This window comes from Psittacula echo (genome assembly GCF_963264785.1).
Source record: "Psittacula echo genome assembly, chromosome: 1".
In the NCBI taxonomy this organism is placed as follows: Eukaryota; Metazoa; Chordata; class Aves; order Psittaciformes; family Psittacidae; genus Psittacula; species Psittacula echo.
In genome coordinates, this window is record NC_137735.1 from 115,677,515 (window position 1) to 115,692,301 (window position 14,787).

Here is a 14,787-nt window from a genome sequence, read left to right on the forward strand (position 1 = left end):
TCAGTGTGTTACCTCCATTCAGCCTGGCAGCTGCCTCAACCTTTTGCAAGGTTACACTAGAAAATGTGCAGTTATTTTTGTAAACTCCTATTTTCAAGTTCACCTGAAGTTTGATGGATTTTAAATCCCTTTTGTAATAACTTAAGTGTATGTTCTAAATTACTAGTATGGTTTTGATGAAACTGATGGACCTCCTTTTGATCTGTTTGATTGGCAGTTTTTCATTTCTTCTGCAAAAGAAAACTGACACTGCACTGAAAAAAATTACTTCAGCTTGGATAGCGGAAAGACTTCTTTAACCAGCTTTTTACTAGATTTTCTAGGGATAACTTCTGTTATCAGCAATTGATGCTTTTCTTCCCTTTTGCTAGGAACCTTTTTAATTCTGATGCTAAAGTTCTTGCATTCCACTTGCAAATGCTACTTCACTTAGAAAAGGTAGTGCACTAGGCAGAGGCCTTTTTAACCCTTTTTATAAGGATGGAATATCTACCTTTGTTTGTTTTGCTTTTTCATAACCTGATTTTCCTTTTAAGTTCTATTTAAGAGTTTTGCTATCATATTGGATGTGTTCAGCCATCTCCAAAACACATCGCTAGTAACCACTGTAATGCAGCAGATGTGAAGTCAGTACTTGGGTGCGGTTTCATACCCTGCACTCACTCCAGCCTCACAGTCCTTTCAGGAAGGTCAGATTTCCAGCTTCCATATTCAAGAAGTTGGTCTATTTTGAATTAGCCAGTTTCTTTGTGGGACTTTCTCTTTCCTACTCACAGCTTTGTGTTGATGTGAATGGCTCATGTTAATAATTAATGTTATACAGAACTGTTCTAAGGGTCCAGGTTTGCATTTTTATAGTGGTGTGTTCTGGTTTTTTTTCTCATGATGCTTTTTTCCAGTTCCCTTCTCCTCCGCATCATTCTTTCTGTATCTGATAAACTTAAGCTTTTTCTTTTGGGTAGTTTCTCCTACCACCCTGCTATGGAGATTGATGAAAACATATGAAAATTTATGTTTAAAAATCAGGAAGGTGTAGTAGTATATTAGGCAGAACTTACTTTATTAGCATCTGTTACTGCCCAGCACCTACCACTGAGTCAAACAGCCACCAGACCCTGGTTTTCAGCAGGGTTTTTGTTGAGGTTAATGTCACAGAGTGAAATCTGATTGATAATTTGGTTAGGCAGACAAAATCAGACATGATCTTTTTATGGTTGTTATTATTTTTCTTATTCTTCCTTATAGTCTCTTAAGTCCACTTTCTTATGAGCTCTCCAAGATTCAATAAAATAATAACAAAACAAAATAAGAAATATACCCAAGAATAATTTTGAAGTATTTTGAAGTGTTGGCATAATTTGTCCCAAATTTCCTATATATTCATACACTTGATGGAAAGAAAGTAATAACTCACACTTGAGTTTCATTCCTCCTTATGGTTTTATGTCACACAGATTTGGTTTGGTTTGGTTTCATTGGTTTTGAGTAGAAGCTCCTGGAATGCAGTTTCTGAATATTGTATTAGTGCTGAACAGATAGGAAGTAAGTAAAAAAAAAAAACCTGTGGGATTTTTTTCTGGAGGGAAGAAAAAGAAGGATTAAAGAATGGTTTTTATTCAGCTGGCCGGGAGTTTAAACCCCATATCCATGAAATTAAAATTCTTGTTAAAAGTATATTGAAGAAGTTGTTCAGAATTAATTTTTTTGACTGCTTAAATGAAAAAATCCTACTGACCTGTAGTTCTAATTTTGTGGGTTCAAAATTACCAATTCTTACAAATATTACTGAAGACAGAAGATTTCTTTTGATAGATTTTTCATTGTGCTAAAGTAGATAAAAGCTGTCTGCTTGCAATTCTGGTTTCTGTGCTTTGAAAAAAAAAAAATATGTATGTATAAGTGGCCACAGATACTGGCAATAACCTTCTTGAACTACTGGCAGTAAAGTCCTTGTGTTGTTGATTGATAATAGTAGATGTGCTGGCAAAATGTGACTTAGTCCCAAAATAGAGATTAAACCTTAGAATTATTAATAATATCAATTTTTCACTCATTACAGTTGACTCCTTGTCTTTTCCTAGCATCTCAACATCAAATCTGGCAAACTATGTTTATGGTTGGGGGAGGGCAATGAACATGCAGTATCTGCGGTCATTTGGTGTTTCTTCTGGGTCTAAAATAGCCTGTAAACTTAATCTCATGATAAAATCCCTGAAAATAATCTTGATTTAATCAATGAATGAATTCCATATTTTTGTCCCCTTTCATTTCTGGCATTTCTGTCCCAAACACAACAAGCCACCTGACTTAGTGCTCAAAATTGATGCTTTCTTAGATTGTGTTGCATTTCAGTAGACTGGCTGAAAAACAGCATGGATTTATGGGGTGAGAGGTAGCAGGGTTTTGGGATTATGTTTTCATTATTGCTTCTAACAGAAGAAAACATTCTTTGACCCTTTCCTCAAATTCAACAGAATAGTAATCTATTAATTATGATTTTGTTTTCAGTAAAGTATTAACTTTAAAGTATAAGGGAAAAATGTAGTATTCAGGTATAAACCATTCTGCAGAAGGCATTAAAAAGATGCGCTTTCTGCATCACAAGGAAATTATAGTTACACTTGGCAGTTGAGTGGGGGAATGATGATGATTTTGCATGCCTGTAAGGAAAACTGGTATAGATAACTCATCCCAGCTGTTAAAGTAGTCTTTTTGGTTACTGTAATCGAGGTTTATTTATAAAGGTGTTGAAATAATGTGCTGCAAGAATGCTATAGATTTCTTTTGATGGGTGTGTATGCTGATGGTTTTGCTTCACGACCTTGGACCAAACAACAGAATTCTCTATAAATACATTCTCTGATTTGGGGTTGGGTTTTTTCTGTTTGCTTTTGCCTCTAGCAGACTTTCATGTCATCGTTCTACAGAGGTTGCAGTTGGCTTCAACTGTGCTGTCATTTGACAAAAATGCACTGAAATTTGATAAGGCAGCCTTCAGAATGCTGTATTTGATACTAAAGTGGTACACTAAGTACATGCATATAAGGTTGTGTATTAGAAAGTTTAAATTCTCATTGGCATAAGAAAAATGGTTTTTAATTAATTTGCTTTGGAAGTAGCACAACATATAGATTTTTATTTAAAATGTGCAAGGAAAGAATACTAGGAAGAGTAGATTTGATTTTTTTTTTTTTTTTTTTTTTTTTGCAGTTAGCATGTCATGAAGTTGAACTGTGTTGCATACAGGGTTATATGATAGCATTTTAGATCTGATTAAGTATTCTCTAGTGAACAAAAGCACCATGACTTAGTAGTGAACAGCTTGTGGTTGCAGCTGACATGTCTTGCTGGTGCTTGTTAGAACTGGTGAGAAGGCTAATTCAGACCTACACAAGACAGCAAAGCATTTTCATTTGATCTATAGTGAATTGTTTGGGCTGTCAGACTGGTGTCTGTAGACTTAGAAGAAGAGTTTCTTTGTGAGGCTGTAACAAAAATTTATTGATGGAATTTAGCAATATTAACTCTTAAAAGATAAGCTACAATTTCAGGAAAAGGTGGAGAGAATGTTGTTTGCTGTCGTATAGTAAGTACATACCTTAAGTAATGATTGGTCTGGAAATGTAACTTGGCAATAAACTGAAGAACCAAAGCAGTAAGGATTGGTATTATAATGATGTAGCATGTCAATGTAGTTTGTGTCATCCACTGACTACCTGCTTCTGACAGAGCCAGCTTCCTTCTCTTGGCCCCTAAACTTGCATCAGCGCATTCTCACTTTGTTTTGAAGGGGCAGTTTTTTGCCAGTTGACCTTCTTACACCCCATCACTACATCGTTAGCTTAGGGCTCATTCTCCTCCAGAAACCAATGGGAGCATCTGGCCGCAGGCAATGAAATACTAGGCTTGAAGGTAGTCAGCTGTTAGATCAGCTAAATGAAAGATTGAAGGAATAGTGAACTGAGGCTGATGCTGTCATGATTTTCCCTTCAAGTTTTTATGACAAGTGATTTGGTACTACAGGATTGCTCCCTTTCTATGCTTCCAACTGCTTCACTGGCAGAAGCCCGTATCTTTCTTCTCTTGCTGCAGTTGCAAGTGCAGTAGCAGCCTGAAACAGCCTAGCAGTTGAAAGATCAATGGCATTTGTAACCCAGTAGACTGGAGAAAGATTTATTGTTGCTTCTGCAGCAAGAAAGAAACAGTCTGCAAATTGGTACATTTGTTAAAGGATAAAAATAAAAGTAGTCTCAGTTTTTCTTTTTCTGCTTTTTGTATCATAGTGAAAATTGGACTTGGGAAGACCTCAGTAAATCCTTCCTTGGGCAATTTTCTGGTTATTTTTTATTATTATTTTGTGAAAAATATTAGTGTTTATTCTCTAAGTGGCTACATGTCAGATGTAATGACTGGGTCATCAGAAGACTAAAAAGTGTGAATATTTCAAATTGCTTCTTTCTAGAGCAGTTTTAATATGTAGAGTTCAAACATTCCATATCCTGAGTTATAAAATCATCTTTATTTTACTTCAGTTAAATTTACTGAAGCGTGTAGCACATCTTGGCAAAAAATAAATGGTGAGTTAAGGAAAAACAGAAGTTGTTGATTTTAATATCTGATTTAAAGTGTGAAAAGTTAACAGTGTTCCTTTCACAAATACAAATAGGTTCTGTGTGTGAAAAAATGTACTTTTTTGACAGGGCTTAAGAGAAGTGAAAATTGATCTGTTGGCCAGGAATGAGACTTTCTGAAGAGCGTAATGCTATGGCTGTAAAGCCAAGTCTAGCAATTAGGAATAGCTGACAAGTTTGTATTATGGGGAATAGGAGATGAGAACAGGGTAGGTAGCAAAGGAATAGAGTTGTTTGAGAGTCAGATGGAAAAAAACAAGATGTGGTAAGAAATTTCTAGTATTAAACTGTTATGAATGGCTTACTATGGGTAGGAACTCAAGAAGCTGGTATTTGCAACAGTATTTTGAGCCATCCAAAAGGGGCCAGAAGTAAAGAAATCAAAAATGTTGGGATTTGGTGGGTTGGTGTTTTTTGTTTTTTTGTTTTTTTTGGTTTTTTTTTTTACTTACAAGTATGTGTGAAAAGCAAAAGAAAAAGGTGTTTTGGTTTTGGGGGAGGATTTGATTTGTCTCTTTTAGACATGTTTGTTTATTTATAATTAAATTACTCAGCTCACAGAACTTGCAGGATTTAAGTTGAAACACCTTTTCTTGTGACCAAGTGTATGTAAGTAGTCAGTGATAGACAGTTAAAACAAGTTACAAGTTACAGCAAGGTGATTGGATGCTAGCCAGACCAAAGACAAGGCTCGACAAAGTGTAGCTTTTCTCAGAGCATTTGCTCTAGTTAGTGATAGAAATAGACGGTAAAGATGAGCATGAATTAGGGTAGTTTATCTCCACAGCAGTCAAAGTGATATTAGTGTCTTAAGTGCTTACATGTTTATCTGACATCAAGCTGAGTAGGACAAATGTGATTCTCATTTCAGGCATATTATAAAAATAGTATGCATTTCTCTGCCAGTAATACCAGTTATAAAGCAAGGCTGAGAGTAAGTATGCACATGAAGGTAGAAAATGTGTTTTCAAGTTGTAGAAGGAGGGGGGAAATGCCACAAGCATTCTAGTTACCCTAGCAAAGGAAATGGTGACTGAATATGTTCTGCAGAATGTATTCTGGAACTGGGTCAAAAAATAACTCATTAAGTGACATACAGTTACCTGTAGGCATTTGAACATTTTGTAGTACCTTTTCTGAACACTGATAATACTTTTTTCCAAGTTGACCCTAAAGATAACCATAAAAGAATCAAACTAGAAAATGTTATGAATTGACAAAACCTTTTTCATAAGTTAGACCTCATTTGGAAAAATGAATCTTTAAGTGACTTACAAGAAAACACTTCCATTTTAATTCCCTAAAGATAGTTTGTTCTATCTGAAGTACTTTATTGTCCCTGAAAGCTAAGGTTTTGAACTTCAGTAAACCTTTGCTTGTTAAAGAGTTACAAAGGAATGTGCCCACATTCCCTCCGCATAGTTGAGGGTCTGTGTACACCACTTACACACCTACTGTGTTTAAAAAAGGATATGTAAGATAACGTAGGGAGTTAGTCTAACTTACTATCTTCTAAAACATGAAACAATTTAAAATATTCATAAAGGCATGCAGAATTCATTACTATTAAAAATGGACATTTAACTCTGTTGTGTTGACAAGCTCAAAAGCTTAATTAGTAAAAACTAAAAAGCGAAGGGAAAATTCAGGCCTGTCGTTAGTTTTACATGCTTCCTTGTTACTTCTTTAAGCAGCATTGTAGCAGGATCTTTCAACAGCCTGCATTCTTAACAGCTTGCTAATAATTTCCATTATAAAAGGTTTCTTGATCTTAGTCATTTTCCTTGGTTTAAGGTGGGTTTTTTTCTTCTGACAAATGCTAACCTGTCATTAGGTGCAGCTGGTCGTTGAAATTAGTGTGGACAAAGCCCTCTGTCCAGAAAGTGTCTTTTTCATTGTTTCATGAAATTCCACAGAGGCTTAAGAGAATTAGAAATTCTTGAAAGTCACTTTTTCCTACTGCTGCTTGCTCTCCAGCTGGCATCGTGCCAAAATCACAGCAAACTGTGGGGTTCAGAAGAGCAGGTTTTGTTGCTGCTAAAGCAGCAAGATTGCAGTGGGGTAGCTGCACTGGCAGCATGCAGAATAGGCAATGGTGACTGCATCCAAGGTATGACTCTGGGCTTCATACTCTAAGGCCAGCTTCTCCATAGAGGCCGTTCAGCACCAGTGGGGAAGTTGGTTGCTTCCCCTGGGCTTGACAGCCAACCCAAACGGACCAAAGGGCTAATCTCTACCATCTGATGTGGTACTTGATAATGAAAGTTGGGGGAAGGAGGAGGAAGGGGAGACACTTGTGGCTACGTCATTTGTCTTTCACTCCTGAGCCACCACCAGGCATGCTGAGGCGAAAGTCACTGGACACCTGCCTGCCAATGGGAAGCAGTGAATCAGTTCCTTTTGCCGCTCTCCTTGGGCACACAGCTTTTGCTTTCCTTATTAAACTGTCATTGCCTCCACCCACAATCTCCTCACCAACCTTTTGTCTTCTCTGCATCCCACTGGAGAAGGGAGCGAGCACTCAGCTGGGTGTAAGCTTGGCGGTTCACCAGGATCAGCCCACAGTGAGGAAATAAGTCTTTTGCTGCCATCAGCTGAACAGGTTGCCAAAATGTCAGCAGACTGCCTGGCCTTGAACACTCAAGGCTCAGAATTGTTTGGTGTATGGTAGGGTTCTTGCTTTTCTTTTTAACATAATCTCAGTTAAATTAACTGGGTTTTTAACTATGTCAAACTGATGGAATTTTAGTTTCCACTTTTTCTATTTAGCCTCTAGGAAACATGCTTATTTATCTCATGCAGGTCTAATGAATCCTGTTTCATGTTGCTGTATAGCATTTAATTATGATTGCTTTCTTTTCCCAAGAGGTGGTTGCTTCACTTATTGCAAGAACTGAGAGGAATTAAGGTGGCACAGGCAAACAAAATACAGTAATTTCTGTCTTTCAAGTATTTGGGATTACAGTCTTAATGACTTTCTTTAACTTTGCTTATTTAAGGCAGTTTGATAAAGGATGATTATAATACGAAGATGACGTAACTTTATAAATGTAACATTTACCTATAAGTGTAACATTACATCTTTCAAATATTGGTGTCATAAAAGGTTTCTAACTGGTAGATAACAATTTTGATATATGGTTTTAAAAAGGAAGTTGTGGCTTGGTTCACATTTCAGCACATCCTAATATGCATGAGTATTGAAAGAAGAGTAGTAGTGTAGATAGTTAGGAGGGAAAATCTATCAAATACCTGCTGCAGTTTCCATGAAATCATGTTTTCCTCTCAGAAAATAGACTTTTTTCAGCTCTATGAAGTTAAGGAGAATGGATAGTGGTTTGGTTTTATTTGCAACATAACAAAAACTTACAGTAAATGTTAATTTATTGAGTATTAAGTGCTTTTGAGGGAAAAAGAGTGATTACTGCTGTGTATTGTCCATTATATTACAAATGTAAGAGAAGTTACAACTGTAGAGAAGTTGTATTAAAAACAGATACTGCAATTCTGGGAAGACTTTTTCCCTGCTTTGCCCCTCAGGTTGTGGTATGTTTGGGGTTTTTTAAGACAGATGTTGCAGGGGAGTGAGGGTTGTTGTTGCATACTTAGGCTATTGTTTGTGAGTTTTTTCCCCCAAACTGGAATAGATTTTGGCCTTTGCATCATTAAGTACTTAGATTCAAACAATATTTATATTACGCGCTGTGTAGCACCCAGTGTAAGTTTGCATCTTAAGCTCAGTGTAGAACTGAAGATGTCACATGGATCTCTGAAGCAAGTCACGGGGGTGTTTGCAATTGCTTATTGCAAAAATGGCATGGGCAGAGCTTCTGAGATTGAAGGAAAGGGAATTCTGTAACAGAATTGCAACTAGCTCCCATTATAATATTGTCTGGTACCCAGAGTATTGTCATCTCCAGTTTTTATGGTAGCTGGACTCCAAAATAATGAATTTTTTGTAGCTCTAAAGCACCTCGGACTTGTTTCTCTTCCTCTTCATTTGAAAGGGCATGTCGTTGTTGATGGCAGTCACTGTGCACAGTTAATGGCATAGTTTTCAAACTGCTGTCACAGCTTAGAGGCTGCCTTTGCTTCCTTCTTCCTACATACTGATCAACTTAGTATGCTTAGAATGCGTCTTTGGGGCTGTGGAGCTAAGAGTGAAGCACTACTTTGGCTGCCCCAAGTATGAGTGCTGTGGGAGGAGAGAACAAATAGATGGAGAGCTTTGGAGTACAATCAATTCAGTATTTTATAAGGTCTTTGCATTTTGGTCCATGATTTCAGTATTCCTACAAACAAACTCTGTTAAAATACTTACTATCAAACAAACGCAGTGGGACAGCAAGAAGAGAACACTGCAGTAGGTTTCTATGCCATAGAGCTAACAGATAGGAGTAGAAGAGAGTTATTTTGCCAAGGGATATATAAGATGATGATATCTACTGACTTCAGGAATTATATTGAAAAACTCAGCTCAATGTTATTTTCTTACATGTCTTGAAATTTGTCAAATTTCTGCTTTATTTTATGTTCTTGAGCAATGGGAGAATTGCCCCACTGTTCATCTGGGATTACAATAAGAAGGTGGAGTACAGATTGGTACTGGTCCTTTTCCTGCCATCCCTGTTTTATTCCAGCAGTTCTGTGGTTTCCCACGACAGTGATATTGACAAAATTGCTTTCTATAAGGCAACGTGGAGCTTCTTCCTTTGTGCTCATCTGTTCTGATGAGCTACCTGAATTTTCTGAAGAATGCAATAAATAATAGGGTGAATTTATTTTTTATTAAAATAAATAGTTTATTAATATAAGGTGATAATTCAGATAATTAATAATTCAGATTATTAATCATAATCTGAATCTCTCTTCAGCAGGGGAGAGTCATTTCTCTTTTCAGATGACTCTACCTTCACTGAATTTCAGTTGACTGTTACAAAAATGGCATTAGCAGAACATGTCAAAAGGAAGAAAATTCTTTAGTGGAAAATACTGTTTTACTGTAGGGATTATTCCTAGCTCCTGTTATAATTTGAAACTTCTGTACAAAATAAGGAACACAGGTACCAATTTTTTCTGGTTATGCAAAGAAGCTGAAGTTGGGCAGCAAAGTGGAAGCTTCCAGACTTTGTGCTCTGTACCTATGGAGGTGTGAGGGGCAAAAGGAAAACAGGAGGATCAGCTGTCAGAAGTTTAAGCTTTGTTGTCATCTCTCCAAAAATTTCTGCTTTTATCCAGTGGCCATAATGAATAGCATAAGGTAGATCAGTCATCTGGGGGGATGCATATTAGCACTTCAGTCCTACCTGAAATTAAACTACTTGCCAAATTAGATTAATTTTAATATATGTTTTTAACAGATATTTTTTGCTTACTTGTTGCTTCAGGTACATGTACAGATCATGAATATACATGGTTCGAATACATTATCAGCACTGAAAGCTTAGCAAGTTGTCTCCCAAAATCTCCAGTTTTGAAAGTCTGATGATGAAGTTCTGTAGCAGCCTAAGCCAATTTAGCTGCTGGCTTTTCAGGCTTGCCTTGCTGCTTCTCTGCCTGTGTTCAGGCTGTGAGCTTGTCTGACCTTACACTGAACCTGTTCAGATCGCAAAGCTGGCAGGAAGCTATGTACTTCGCCTGAGATAGTTTCTCGATGATTTAGCATGCTAAAATAGTTCAAAGCTGCTGCAAGGACACAAATAGAAACATATGGCCAAGCCTGAGGGGAGCCGAATTGGGTTTGTAGCTGCCAGTGCTTGGGTTAGCTCAGGATGCCCAGAAGTCAAAGCTGGAGGTGATAGGTAAGATAGACTAGGGTAATATCAGGAAGAACTTAATGCCCTCAGGTGAGTATTTATTAAACCTAAGGTCCACCAGCAGAAATCTGGTGTTTCCCCCTTCTGCTGGAGAAAAATATGAAAATGGTGGTGGTGGTTCCAGAGATGTCCTCTTAACTTCATGGTAGAATCTGTGGCAATGGATGGTACAGTTTGATACTGAGCATGCTTTTCCTTACTTGGATACCTTTACTTTTCAGTAAGCTGCCTTTATTGAAAAACAATTCCTATTGTTTCAGAAATTGCTTCCTATATTTTCCATGTCTGGATATGTAGCCCTTTTGCCTCTGTGGTGGTGACCAGTCACTTTAAGAGAGTATTTGATATTTCATTTTCTGGCATGTTTGAGATTAGAACCAAACTAAAAATAAATAAATAAAAAAAGAAATGTGCAGTTGAAATAATAACACTGTAAAAACAGTAACACTACAGGTGTTAGAAGATGTTTTAGGAAATTCCGAATTATATTTGAATAACTGACCCTTCTTTTTTAACATTATTTGCTGCAGGATTTGAACAAGCGCTTGTCCCTGCCTGCTGACATCAGGATACCAGATGGCTATCTTGAAAAGTTGCAGATTAACAGCCCGCCATTTGATCAGCCAATGAGTCGACGTTCTCGTAGAGCATCACTAGTAAGTGCATGCATCTGGCTTGCTAAACCAACCTCTTGGATCTTCAGGTTCCATTTGACATGCATGTCTGTATACCATAGGTGTGATTCAGCTTGGCTTTTACGTCCTCAACTTCACCAGCGTGCACCCACCAAAATCTATTGCAGAATTTCACCCTTTCTTTCATTTTTCTTCTTCAAACTAGGCCCAGTCATTTCTTTGTAAAGGTCTTGACCCATTGAAATTGGTGGCTAAACTCACCTCCCAGAGCATATACTTAAATCCTTTTGCTTTTTAGAGCAGGTATGATCTGTTTGAGCAAATAGGCCATGTAGTCTTAGGTCAAGGCCAGGGTTCTTATGTGATGTAGTAGGAATGCCCTAAAGCAGCATAATATGAAGGCAGATCATCCTCACTGTTCTTTTTTGTATTTGATAACAAATTTTGTCTCTCAAAATTGCTATTGAGATGATGGGGGGTTTGTTTGTTTGTTTTAAGCATATATGAATTCCTGAGAGAATGAATGAATGAATGAATTCACATACACCTTTTTAGATGATTGTGTTATTTTTCAAAAATAAGTCTTTTCCTTGGAGGTTGAAGAATGATGGTTCCTATACTGTAATTAGAGTAAAAATGCTAGAAATCTTGGATTCTCATATAAAATATGCACATCCCTGAAATAGTCCAAAAAACCCTGTTATTGTCTTATTTTTACCAAAATTGCTGTGTTTTAATCATAACTTCATCTATCAGCTTTCTTAATATTAATTGCGGTCTTAAGGAGTTGCAAGACCATTAGTGACTTTCTGAGCAAATTCATAGTTGAGAAATTCTATACAGAGAAAACCTGGATAGGTTTATGTAATCCACATTGTTCTTTGTTTTCTTGATTTAATGGCTTATTTGCTGAAAAATAATTGTGAGGGTACTCGTAGTGAATTAGTTTTAACAACTGTGAATTATCTTCATTGTATTCTTTGTGAATTACTATTGTCTGTAACAAAGTGACGGTTGAATTTTATCATGCATTTTCCCCCTGAAAAAATAGAATTTAGTGCGTTAGACTGAAGCTCTAATCTGCATGTCGCCTTTTACGAGAACAATATTAAAAGAAAAAAAGATAGGATCAAAGCACTGGAAGTAATAATAATGTAGCAAGCTTAAATATTTGTGCCAGAATTTTGTAGCTCATTAACTAACCACTTAGTTATTGATGCAGAACTGAACTGGGGAATAGCCTTTCCAAAACATTCTCTTTTCAGATGCTGGTGAAGTACCGTTTCAGTATTTGGGGGCTGGGGGATTTTCCTGTATAGCTAAATCCCCTTACTCGTTTAACATTGACCCCTGAGAGCAGTTCAAGTTCTGTCTTCTTTACCTTCTACAAGACAGACAGAAAAACAGTGCCCTCTAATGAGTATGGTGTGTGTATGGAATCAGCTTCCTGTAGCAAGGTTTTTTGGTTTGCCTTTTAAAAATGCTTTCAGGGCTTAGAAGTCCAAAATGAAACCTGCCAGCAGTGCTGTGCTGCACAGGCATGCGTTTGCTGCCTTGTCCTTTCATGATTTCAAACTAACTTTTAGAAGAGAGAAATTGAAGTACTCATTATCCTGAAATTGTCATTGAAAGCTTGCTACCAGACTGTTAATTATAATATATGAACACTCTGCTCTGCTTCAAAGGCATGTCTCTTTCCAAGGTGTAGTAGTAATCAAAGGAAAAAGGCTATAAAAAGTATCAAGTGAGGACTTGTTATACTTCAGGCTTGGTGTTATTCTTTGAAATGCAAGGGAAAAATTAGCTTTTATAGTATTTTGTGTATACATGTACAGTATTGCATGCACAGTAGCATAGGTGTAACTCTTACACGCCAGCCATTAGAAATGAGAGACCGTAAATAGGGTGCATCAGTGTTTTTGTGTAAGTCGAGGTAGACAGATGTGTATTGTAGCAAAAAAATTAAATATTTCAGAAATTATTTTGGGAAAAAAATTATGTTAATTTGAGGAATGTAAAAACCAGTTTTTCTTCCGAGTGGTAGGCAACCAAAATGTGATTAAAAAAATTAAACGTATTGAAAGATTGGTCTTGGAGAATATCTGTCCTTTGTATGTAGGAAATACTGTACCATTTTATTGTCTAGAGAAGATCCTGAATTTATTAGTCTTAATGAAAAATATTGAGGTTTCTTAGAAATCAAGACTTTTAAGTTGTATTCCAGACTGTCTGGCAGTAATAAAGCCAGTGGCTATGAGTTCTCCTTTAGTTTCTCCTGTAAACTAAGCAACCTATCTTTTTTAATTCTAATACCATATAATACTTACTTCAAAATATTTAAGTAAGTCAGAATACACTTTGGAAACATATTTGCTTTACTAACATTGTACCTGTATCAGTGGTACGTTTAAAGTCTCACTGCAGTTATAAGGATTGCCAGATATCAGCTCTGCTTGTATTTTGGGATAAACAGCATGGCGTCAGCCAGGTCCTAAATATGCTTGTGCTAAAGTATCTTTATGCAGTAGTGGGGTTTTTGTATTTCAATTCTAACACTAATTTAATAAAACAGGTTTACTCTTAATACTATGTTAACATAATTATGGTCCCATTTTTTACCTTAGATATGTCAGATATGTTTGAAGACAAGATCTTAAACATACTTCAGATATATTTTCATGCATGTGTTCTGAAACTTAAGTATTAATCCAACTTTTATTAGTATACCTTCATATTGTTGTCAAATCTTAATGCAGTCAGCAGTATTTGTGTTAGACTGTGTTACCCTGAAATAACATACAACTTTAACATTCATCAGATTTTTAGGAACAAATCAACATATTCTGACTGGTGGACATAGGTGCTGAAGTCAGTTTGGGGTCAAAGTATCGTTCCTTAGACAGAAATAGCAAGTGAAGAGCTATGTTTAGAAGTGGAAGGAGGAGGTTGTGCTGGGCAGAAAACCTGACTTTTTTGTCTTAGTATACGTTTAATTGTCAGTAAAGCAAAACCCAATGAATTGCATTGATTTTGAGTTTTGACAGGGTACAGGCTGTAGGACTTTCTAAATTGGTTTAAAATTTTGTGGTTTACATGTCTACTTTCTTTACACTGTAAGAACAGTACAGAGCTTTGATGTAATTGACAGTGATCTTTCATGAAAATAATAGTAAGAGATAACCATATTAAATACAAGAGTAGCAGTGGATTTGAACAGGAAAAGGGTAATAGTCTTCCAGTCTTCAGAAAAAGGTGTTACACAGGCAAGTAAACCCTCCCGGCTTGCATTACAGAGCTAAGTTGGTGATGAAAAAGGAGAAGGTGAATAGATGCAAGTAAAATACACAACGACATGAGGTTATGAGCCAATAAATGTAAATTGTTGAGACAAAGCTCAAGCATGTGAAGGAATAATGTTAAGGGATTTTATTGGCAGAGTTTTAGGCTGAAAAGCAGTGGGAAGTCAGAATGGGAGAGGAAACCTCAGTCTGAGATCTTGAACATAGCGAATAAGTAAAGTTATTTTCAAAGAAGCAGCAGCACATGGTTATGCTGAGCAAAAGAAAAGATGAAAGAGTTGAGATGACCTCATCTGTAGTAATCAGATCAGAATAGTAGAGAAGACCTAAGTAGGAGGCAGGCTAATGTGGGCTTTTGGTCCACGTGTAACTCGGTTCATAATCCTCCTAGGATACACAGTAGACT

At 36.7% G+C, this 14,787-nt stretch overlaps 1 protein-coding gene across 5 annotated transcripts in view; it reads left to right on the forward strand.

Annotated features, from left to right (window-relative positions):
• The window catches only part of CDK17 (cyclin dependent kinase 17), a 94,387-nt gene that overhangs the window by 65,393 nt on the left and 14,207 nt on the right, over positions 1–14,787 (forward strand). For all 5 annotated transcript variants that reach the window (XM_080621953.1, XM_080621954.1, XM_080621952.1 and 2 more), the window contains one exon: positions 10,978–11,103. In XM_080621953.1, the coding sequence (XP_080478079.1) occupies positions 10,978–11,103 (126 nt within the window). The remainder of the gene's footprint in view (positions 1–10,977; positions 11,104–14,787) is intronic.